At 52.3% G+C, this 10,520-nt stretch overlaps 3 protein-coding genes across 3 annotated transcripts; 1 reads left to right on the top strand and 2 right to left on the bottom strand.

Annotated features, from left to right (window-relative positions):
- Positions 1 to 3,785: 3,785 nt before the first annotated feature.
- FIBRA_00719 (uncharacterized protein) lies at positions 3,786 to 6,192 on the bottom strand (the record flags this gene model as incomplete). Its single annotated transcript, XM_012322608.1, has 8 exons — positions 3,786 to 3,839; positions 3,901 to 3,999; positions 4,054 to 4,485; positions 4,541 to 4,713; positions 4,776 to 5,620; positions 5,674 to 5,861; positions 5,916 to 6,038; positions 6,097 to 6,192. The coding sequence occupies 8 exons, from the start codon at positions 6,190 to 6,192 to the stop codon at positions 3,786 to 3,788; spliced, it is 2,010 nt and encodes a 669-aa protein (XP_012177998.1).
- A 456-nt stretch (positions 6,193 to 6,648) lies between these two features.
- Positions 6,649 to 8,159, bottom strand: FIBRA_00718 (uncharacterized protein; the record flags this gene model as incomplete). Its single annotated transcript, XM_012322607.1, has 8 exons — positions 6,649 to 6,748; positions 6,809 to 6,892; positions 6,944 to 7,159; positions 7,213 to 7,229; positions 7,293 to 7,563; positions 7,621 to 7,702; positions 7,755 to 7,809; positions 7,866 to 8,159. The coding sequence occupies 8 exons, from the start codon at positions 8,157 to 8,159 to the stop codon at positions 6,649 to 6,651; spliced, it is 1,119 nt and encodes a 372-aa protein (XP_012177997.1).
- A 682-nt stretch (positions 8,160 to 8,841) lies between these two features.
- On the top strand, positions 8,842 to 10,260 carry FIBRA_00717 (uncharacterized protein; the record flags this gene model as incomplete). Its single annotated transcript, XM_012322606.1, has 5 exons — positions 8,842 to 8,890; positions 8,935 to 9,113; positions 9,164 to 9,520; positions 9,571 to 9,759; positions 9,814 to 10,260. 5 exons carry the CDS (start codon positions 8,842 to 8,844, stop codon positions 10,258 to 10,260), a joined length of 1,221 nt encoding a protein of 406 aa, XP_012177996.1.
- Positions 10,261 to 10,520: the final 260 nt, after the last annotated feature.

Genomic DNA, 10,520 nt, shown 5'->3' with positions numbered 1-10,520 from the left:
CCCCCCCCCGTCGAGCAGGTCGCGGTAGCTCTCGAGCCACCGCGCGCACCGCGCGTCGTGTGCGCCGGACGGCGCGAACGACGCGAGCACCGCGGCACTCTGCACGTCCCCCGTCCGGTCCACGTACGCCTGCAGGACGTCCAGCCCCGCGGCGGCCAGCCCCGTGACCACGAGGCCCTCGATGCTCCCGTCGTGGTGGCAGCGCTCGGTGACCCGGCGCAGGTACGACGAGAGCTCCTTGTCGTCCAGAAACTGCACGCCGATGGCGAGGCGCTCGCGCAGCGGCAGCGCCTCCTCCTGCAGGACCTCGGACCAGTCCTTGGACGTGAGGTATGTGAGCATCGCGCGCAGGTACGGGTCCTGCATGCGGATGATCAGGCGCTCGCAGTGCTCGATGAGCTCCGGGGGGCGCCCTGCGCTGCCGCTGCCGCTACTAGAATATGGCGACAGCGCCGCGAGCATCCCGGACATCATTTGGAGCGGCTCGTCTGAGCGCAACACGTCAGCGGTCGTCAGATCGTTTCGGGAGGAGACCCGCACCATCGCTGCGCATGAGCAGCTCAACGGCGCGTTTCGATTGATCGGTAAAGACCAGCCAGCACGCAGCCTGCGAGTGCCTATCCTCTCTTTCCCATCTGGATAGCTCATGAGTTCATTACGGAACATGACACGTCCGCCACCGACCTCTTGATGGCCCGAGCCAAGTCATCCTCTGCCAAGCTCCATCCACATAGCTGGAGAGCAAGTTGCCGCTGAGGGAGTTTCCCTGTGGCGACCGACGGTTTCCACATGGCGGACTCGTTTCCATTTCTCTCGTTTATCGCCTTGATAGCGGCGATGAACTCTTCTGGCACACCTGCGTTTGTCGGATGGCCGTGTCTTCGATTGCTATGTCGTGACGAGGATCTAGTGTGGGTCTCGATCGGCAATGCCGACAGTGTGAGGGCAGGTGTATTCGGCACCATGCTTCGTTTCAGGACACGGGGTGTTGTGTGCGCGGATGTGGATCCCTGCAGTTGTGATGGCCGAAATCCTTCCCAAATGCCCAACAGTCCTTGGTAGGAGAAGTTGTATCCCTCCAATCGAGGATCAGGCTTACAAAGTAAGCGATGCGAATCTAGACACGGGTTTATCGTCAGTGCATGACGTGGGCAATTCTGGCCGCGTACGGTCAATCCATCTCCACACCTCGGCCAAGGTCTGGTCCTCTGAAGTCTCGCTAGTGACCATGACATTGTGTATATGCTTGACAAAAATTAGTGCACTGCTTGGGCCATATCAAACAATAGGTTCCTCACGCTTGTCAAACCGTAACCTTTCACCACTCGCCGGCGCATGGTCATTGATATATCTTCCTGTACAAGGTGCTGCATAGACGTTTCCGCGGACGTCCTCACCGTCAGCGAAGCATCCCGTTGTAAAAATCGGCGACCACGTTTCGTCTTCGAATGCCCGCCATTCAAAGAAAGGGCATCTATGCCATCTCGTCCAATGGAGGACGGGGCTACATCCCTCTTTGGCATAACGGTATGCTCAAACTGAAGACTCCGCAGAGCCGCGGGACTATACGTTCGGCTTCTCCCAGGTCTCGTAGCAGAGATATTGGTCTTCGTAGGAAGCGCTGGAAAGCCGTCCTCATCGCCGCGACCAAACAATGGCGCTGGACTTCGGTTAGAATGAACGGTTCGCCCACGCACTACGGATGCTTCTCTTGATATGTGCCTCTCGAGTGAAGTTGCTTGAGAAGCAACATTTTCTTGTAGTATTGGTATATCCCAGGGCTCGGGCGGCGGTCCTTGATCACTAAAACCGGGAAATATTCTGTAAGAGCTCCCGAGCGCTACGGCTAGGTCGCCACGCGCACTCCATGGAATGGATTTTGGGGTGTCGTGAACAGCGTACAGTTGGAGGTCTCCCTCCTTGTTGACGACCATGACATTCGATGTGAGTGAGTGCATGGCTGTACTGGGAACGAGGGCGAAAGAAGCCAGCGGGCGGCTGAAGTCCTTGGCTACAAGGAATATCGGTTATCTATTTACTCCTGACGGGACTAGAGTATTGACGTACTTTTTCGCGTATCGGAGAGCATTAAATTATACGCCACACCGGCTTGCCCTGACACCAACGGTGAAGAATGGCTTGAGCCTACAGTAGAGCCGGCCCAGGGAAGCATGCTGGAAGGATTTGTCCAAGATCTGGTCACCTTGCTAGATTGGGACGAGTCCCTGGACCCCGTCCTTTCGGGCGACGGTGTATGCACCAACTCGGACTGCTGCAAATCCCAGAACCTGACATGATGCGAGTCTCGCTCAAGGGTGGCCAATACGCCTCTACGAGTGCAGGAAAACTCCATCGTAGCAAAGACTGCTCCCGCTCTCGCACGCGCCCCGTCTGCTCCCGCATCCTTTTCTGTGAAAGTCAAAAGAGGCTGCACCAGTTTACGTGCATCCCAGACTGTCGCGATGCCCTCCCCATAGCACCCGATACGATGCGGATCGAACGGGTCTGTGGCAATCCCGTGCACCTTACTGGCGACGCTGATGGGTGGGGTCAGGGGTGTACGCAGGTCGGAGAGGCGCAGCCATCTGTGTGAGATTCCGGCGAGAAGAAGAGATGGAGATGAAGGCAAGAATACTACTGACGAAACCATGTCCTGGTGAGCGTGCAGTTGCAAAATGCGTGGATCAGTGCGCGGGGGCACGTCCCCACGAGGGATCAACCCCTGCGAGATTGCTCGAGTAGACTGGGGGGCAACAGTCGCCGCCGCCGCCGATGAATCCGATAGATTGAGCACAAGAGTCGGTGTGACTGTACGAATGTCCCAAATCATCAAACTAGATTCATTCCGGACCTTGTCAAGACCCACAGCCAGATAATTTGGGTCTACAGAGGAGAATGCGAGTGCATTGCAAGAGCGCGTATTGCGCACGGGGAGAGAAACGGATGGTCCGCTGGACAGGACATGGTTTCGCGAATGTCTTGTCGCTTCCAGCCGCATGAGATCAACCCGGCCTGTACTCAGGCCAACGGCAACGAGGTCATTGAACGTGGCGTCTGGTGACCACGCAAAGCACTAGTTCGAATCATCTATGGGCATGGCTGGACAAGAAGCATGAAGTGCGGTCACCTTCATCAGGGCCAAGTCTAGCTGAGCAGTGACCTGCTTGATCTCGGATGATTCAGGTATCCATTCGTAGAGCGTAAGTTGCGAGCCGCCCCCCACAACGAACCTGTTGTCGCGTCGGGGATGCCATAGCAGACGCTTCTCACCTTGCGGAATCATGTTGCAGGTGAGATTTTCAGAGTCCGGTCCTTGAAAAACACGAGCGTTGAGGACGACCACGCCCCTGAATATTCAAGTTTGTTACAACGTCGGGTCCCGGATACTGGCTGGTTATATGCGAGTTCTACACGAGTTGATGACCATGCAATCCAGTCCAACACAGGCGACCCAAGTAGCCGAGTGCCAAAAGATACAAAGCCTCAGATAGTGCAGATGCTTTGAATAAGCTACAGAATCCGATGGTCTAGGGTCCACAGTGGGCGCACTTGTTCAAGTATATGTAGTACATGCGGGAGTTGTCTGGTATTCGACGCGTCGGACACAGCTACACGGGCGCTTAAATATGACTTCGTCCTCAACTTTCTCTGGCATAAGCATCAAGAGGAAACATAGTCACAGACGATATACATGAAGAACAAATACGTGAAATCTAAAAACATACTCGTGAAAATGAAATGAACAGCGTCGCATACACAAGGGACATATACACATGATGGTACAATCAACGACGGTTCGTCTTGCCCATCTTCCGCTTCCCAGCAAACAAGTGCTTGGGCTGGATAAAAATAGCACTATTGAGCAACTGTCCGTCAAATGCACACCAAGGAAGAACGCACCATTTTTGTTTTGATCGCGCGATCGCTCTCTCCAGCCTTCGCGAGCCTGTTGCGCTCTCTGTGTCCGAGGTCGCGTAACCTGATAGCCTTCGACGCTTGCTGTAAAAAGAAGCGTATCAGGAAGATTTCATATTTATAAACCGTAGAACGCACCAACTCGTCTCGCATACCAGCCAGCCGCCGGTCCGACCTGGGCTCCCTGCTCCCCTTTGCGACAACGACTCCTGAGTTGGCTTTTGCTCGTTTGCGTGATGCAGGCTCTTCTCCATCCACATCCATCCAATCGGCCTCGTCGCCATCTGCCTCTGCTTCCCCATCCACATCCATTTCAGCATCCTCATCCTCACGCTGTCGTTTCCGCTTGGCACCAGCAATCTTCGCCAGTGTGACTGCTCGCTCTTCAATACTACTTGGGTTATGACCAGCTTTCCTAAGTCCCGCTGACAGTTCGCTCAGCGTGCGGAGGCCTGCTGTCCGAGGCATCCTAGCGTGGTTCTTCATTGCCTTCTTGGTGCCCTGCGAAGTCAATTTTTTCAACCAAGCAATCTTGGCTTCAGTAGCTTCACGCTCGTCATCGGAGTCGACCTGCGATAATGGATTGATAAGCTTAGGGCCAGGATGCCATACAGCGAAGCCTTACCATATCCTCCTCACTCTCGTAGAATCCTTCGGCTTCCAACTTCTCTTCTTCCCTCTCGAGCGCCTCGAGCTTCTCAAGGATATCTGGGTCGATGAAGTCCGCAACGTTCTTGCCATCCATAATCTCCGGTATAATGTCCGACTTCCACTCGGGGTTGGCGAGCAAGTAGTTCTCTGACAATGGGGAACATCTGCGTCAGCATTGATTTCCGAAACAATTACCAGCTGCAGCGCACTTTTCATATTTATGTTGTACACCCCCGCACCACCCTCTTCAGCTTCTATATCCCGCTCCAGTCTTTTCCTGTCAGGATCGACCTTATCATACTTCTTGCGTTCTTTCACCGCATCTGGAATGAATGGTTCTCGTATAATATCATCCCTAGCCTTCGGTTGCGCGACGTGTAGACGGTTGAGGATGGAATTAATCTTGTTTCCTTTGAGTTTTTGATCAACCCGGTGCTCTAACAGAGCGTCGCATGCCTTGTTCTTGAGCTCCATGACACCCTCGTCGGTGTAGCACGATACTTGCACATGCATCACACCTTCCCCATTGATGACCTCCTCAACTAACGCGCGATTTTCGGGAGACAAATCGTCCAAGCGGGTGACATCAATCTTGTTGATGACGAGCATGGTGGGTTTGTTCGCAAATAAAGGCTTGATCGAGTGGAAGAGTTTGCACTGTGCTTCAATCGAGTATCCGCACTGCTCGCTTAAATCCATGAAATACAGCACGCAGCTCTTCAAATGAGCGAGCGCCGTGATACTCTGCATCTCGATGGTGTTCATATCTTCCAAAGGGTGATCCAAGATCCCCGGAGTATCGATAACTTGCCAGCGCATGTAGCGATAGTCGAGATGCCCGACAAAGAGCGACTTCGTCGTGAATGCATACGGCTGCACGTCTACGTCCGCGCGCGTTACCTTGTTAATGAAAGATGACTTGCCCACGTTAGGGTAACCGCAGATCAATAGCGTTCGCGCCGTCGGATCGATCGCAGGGAGACGCGAAATATGTTGTCGCACTTGCTCAAGATATGCAAGTGGATCTTTCTGCCGCCGCATGATCGTCGCCATTCTGGAGGGGCGGATAAGATCACGCAAGCAATAGACAAAAGGGAAAGTACAGACCGACCCAGAGCGGCCCGTTTCAGCTGTTTACACCGGTACAGACTGTCCCCAAATTTGAGCAACCGGACGTAGTCCTTCGCCACCTGGTCGATGAGATGCCGCGCGGTGCGGAGCTGACCCAGGGCGAGCTTGTAATGGTTCTTGTCATACAAAACATTCATGAGGGATGAGAGGAACGGGTGCAAATCCTACGCCCAAAAATCATTATTCTATATGCGCCACCTACAAAATGCAGCACGCACATCGAGCATGGGGAAGTCCTCTAAGATGGCGCTTAACTTTTCTTCAAATGAGTCCTGCGTGAACTTGACTTTGCGCATGTAGAAATTCCGTATGCGGCTGATCTTGAAGTTTTTATGTATGACCTGGCGGATTCATGAAATATAACATCGTGCATCCACCTGCGCGTTCCAAGATACTCACTGTTGGTGTTTTCCGCTGGGTCTTCGACAGAACAATATCCAGGAAGTCCGCAGCCGTAGGCACCGGCGCGATCGCCTTCAGGCCGCTCGTCGACATATTGTGCCAGGTCGGATGGTAAAGTTAATGGACGCTGATCCCGCTGGGTAGATGCAGGAGGTTAGAGTCTATGCTCAGAGATTTTAGCAATTTTGGATTAGTCAGCACCTTCCGCTTCATTTGCGGTGTTCCCACATTACTGTTCTCGTACCCGTCCTCAGAAGCGCCGCCTTCATCCAATCCAGCACTATCACTAGCGTTGCTCGCAAGTAGTACATAAGCTTATGTCTGGCAACTTAACCTGAAGCATAAAGCAACATTCGCACAATGGCTAAGAATGTGGCCTCTTTCGCTGGCACAAAATCAAGCATACGGATGTATTCGGATATATTGTACGTCTAGCTCCTCTACGATACTGCCCTTAGATCTAGCTCTAGCTCTAGCTCTAGCTCTGCCTCTAGCTCTGACTCTAACATCTAAGCTCTAGTTCTATGATTGCGCCCATGCTATCAAGGTTTACTTCTCATCGGTGCTCTTCATGACCCATTGGTCAGAGCTGACGAACTGCGAAATTGGCACGCCAAGCTCGAATAGACGAGAGAGACAGTTAGAGAAGCTACGCCAGCAAATGTGTATCAGCACGACAGTAATCATGGGCCAAAGCAGTTGCACGTACTCCTTGAACCACAGGTCCTGGTCTTTGGCATAAGCCTGAACCCACTTCTTAAAGGATTTGTCCTGGACCAGGGCGTAGTCGGTGCTAGGGGCAGGCTATTAGTCCTATCTCGAGACTGAAGAGAAGATAACATACGGCAACATCATCAACGTCTTAGAACCTTTATCCTGCAGCTGCTTAGGGCCGTTCCACTTCCTCCAGACCCACTTCTCCTCAAGGAGGAGACGGAAGTACTCATTACTGACACTGACAGGCGAGAAAGTCCAGGGACCTTCGAAGCCAGAGCGATCAGTGTGGCAGCGTCCTAGAGCGTGCGCGCCAGAGAGCGCAACGATCTCCTGATCATTGTAGCTGGAAAACAGATTAATTACCCAACTGTGCACCATCCAAAGATCAGAACGTACCCCATGCGATAGAAAACCTGTACGAGCAAAATGGTGAATCATCTTAACTAGCTAGGAATAACAAACACAAGATAACTCACCTGTCTTAGGTGATCGTAACCTAGAGCACCATCAGGAAGACGGCCGTCGGGAGTAACATGGGCCATAAAACCGTCAATTCTGCCCGGTCTCCAAGGGACCTTAGGGCCACCCAGCTCCTGGATGGCGCAGACACCTCCCAAGGTCCATAGATCACCGTAGGAAATCCACGGGAACTCGTTGTGGATTCCCTCCATGATCTCGCGCGCAACGTGCAGACCTGCATTGGCGCCATGCAGAGACTCAGGTTCGAAGCGCATAGTGGCGTAGTTACTAGGGCAGCTAGGTCAACCTAGCAGTTCCCACGAAATGGCCGGCTTTGCTACACACCTTCCACCGGTACCAGTTTCCTTGTCATATGTCCCCGACGCATGCCACGCCAATCGCAGAAGCACGGGACCATACGAACCATCTTAATTGGATCAAGGTCAGATTTTGATGCCCGATTCAAGCCACTGACGTACCATCGTATCCTTTGTCCATAGCTTCATCCATAACCTCCGCGATGCGGTTATAGACCTGTGCAACCAAGTCAGAACCCCTGATATCGACGATGTGAAATTGTGGAATCAAACCTTTTGGTAGTCCTCCTTAGTGGGGACAAAGTTGGCTGCTACCCTAGCGGCTTGGGCACCTGACTTCAATGCCGTGCCCGCCTCTTTCGCTGAGTCTGAAGAGGACGTGTATACCAAGAAGGCGATACCACCGACGGCGGCTGCTCCCAGGCCCGCGAAGAGAGCGGTGTTGGATTGCTTAGGTGGAACATCCGTAGAATATTTTCGGAAGGCATTGTTACGAATGACTCTGGGAGCCCTCGCAGCAGAGAAGGGTGCCCTGCGAATCGAAGCACGGACTGCAGCGAACGACATTGGTGGGTACTTAAGGCGTGCGAGATGGAAGAACGTCGGGCGACGGACTCACGCACTCTCGCCTGGGTTATTTCCTTTTCGGGCGTCTAATTAGTCCTCGATCAAATTACCTAATGTCTTAATCTGTGAGACATGGTGCACGTGATTTTGCTTCAGCCAATCAAAACGCGGGTTTATATCGGAAGACCTCGGAAAGTTATTCATCACGTGCATATTGCACGGCATATGCTCCGGATTTATTCATCGACCCCTCCGCCAGAATCCTCATGCTATTCACTCAGAACTCGTGGGCTCAGCACCATGTTATTCGATGCGTCAGGGTGCAGGATTTCTTATGTTATGATTGCACTTTTCATGAGACATTAATATTGCTAGTCCGCCACCCCGAAGATTTATATAAAACACTATCCGCAAATCGAGATTCAGAGCGAGACACGTAAGACTCGATTACGTGGTTACAGACTCGCTTCGCGAGCACGTGCCGATTTTTTTCTACCTTTGCGAGCGCCGGCTGTAGCCTGGTGGGTGGCTTGAGCAAAGCCAAGGTGAGGCTGCTTATACTGCGCCATATACCCTCTTAAACATCGCTAGACTATTTTGCAGATTTTACACGCTTGCGTATTATGGTGTCTTTTCAGTAAGCGTGCCAATTCTTGTTCATGTGCTGTCTGAGATTTAGCTCATGGGAATCGTTACAGATGCGATGGTAAGACGAGCATCAAAACGCGACCGTAGGTTGCATATAGCAAGCTCACATCGTTCCTCGTTCCTACAGGATGTTCGGAAGTCGTGAAGAAGCCAAAGCTTGACAATCACCGTTCACAATGCTACGCTTCATTCACTTGCATCGACTGCATGACGACGTTCGCCGGCCCTGCACAGTACAAAGGGCATACACAATGTATCAGCGAGGCGGAAAAGTATCAGAAGGGACTGTACAAGGGCCCCAAGGGCGTACGTTCTCGTTTACGTTTTGCAAGCAACACGTCTTGACCCTCTTCCAGCAACAAAACGGCGGGCCGCGGAACAACGGAAATGGTCGTCAAAATGGGGGACCAAATAGATCTACGGGTACGTATCAGCCCTGGGTACGCAATGGTCCCTCTGGGCCCCCCCGGCCCAGCTGGGGCATGGGCTCTATGCGATATTCGGCCACTGGCGCTAACGACACACCTTTGGGCACTCCGGTGCGGATGTCGCCTGTCGCGTCTCCAGTGTCAACTCCCCGGCATGATGCGGACGACATGCGCGGAGTGAATCAGGCAAAATCTGAATTGGCCGTGCCAACAACGCCTGCGGGCGACGTAACGCAGAGTAAAAAACGCAAGACACTCGCTGCAGAGAACGGTACTTCAACACAAGTGAGCACGTACACATTTGGACTCGATGGATATGGTGCGATATATTACAGGACGGCCTCGGCGCAGTAGCTGAACACAAAAAGAAAAAAGCGAAGACGCTAAAAGATGATGAAACTATGTCATCATCATCTTCGCCCGTCGAGGATGGTGTAAATAGTCACTCTGCGGACGGACTGAAGAGCGATAAAAAGAGGGCCAAAAAAGAGAAAAAGGAAAGGGATTCAGTGGAAAGCCAACACGTAAGGTCATTATAACCTGAGGCAGAAGGGGGAAACTTACCACATAGATTTAAGAATAAGACAGACGAAGTCAAGGAGTCCACTGGTACAGAAGCAGCAGCCAGGGATGGGAAAAGATCGAGGAAGGGCAAGAAGGGAAAGGTGCAAGGGGAGGCTGAGGCTGGGAGCTCGGAAGCAGTGAATTCAGGGGCGGTGAGCTCAGAGGCAGTGGAGGACACGAAGGTCGTTTCAGTCAATGACTTGCCGGTGATGGAGGGCAAGTCGAAGAAGAAACGAAAGCGGGATGCCGATACAGACGGAGGCGAATCGGCCCCAGCGGCGGAGAGCGAGAAGGTTCAGAACGTCAAGCCGAAGAAGCGGAAAAATAGAGAAGTTCCGACTGAAACAGATACTGACTTAGTTGATGCTACTGCAGTCTTAGATATCAGAGTCAAGGAGAAGAAGGAAAGGAAGAAAGAGAAGAGAAAGGCAAAGAAGGCGAGCGCGATGGAGGCTGCCTGATGCTAAGAGATTGCCACTGTACTCTTTTAATGATTGTACGATAGAAATCTATACCATCGCATACGACAGGAATAAATTCTCATATCAAGTTACTGGCTTCTGAGCTAGTCCCAATCATACGCTCGTTTAGTGTAAGCGACAGAGTGTGAATTCATATATCATTTTACACAAGTGATGATACAAGCTGAGGGCAGAGTAGGTATGCATACGACTCCAAAGCTCAGGTGAGTTAAGTACCTTCTTCCAATACGTCTAGTGAC

This window comes from Fibroporia radiculosa (genome assembly GCF_000313525.1).
Source record: "Fibroporia radiculosa TFFH 294 genomic supercontigs, scaffold296, whole genome shotgun sequence".
In the NCBI taxonomy this organism is placed as follows: Eukaryota; Fungi; Basidiomycota; class Agaricomycetes; order Polyporales; family Fibroporiaceae; genus Fibroporia; species Fibroporia radiculosa.
This window is presented reverse-complemented; position numbering and strand designations above follow the sequence as displayed.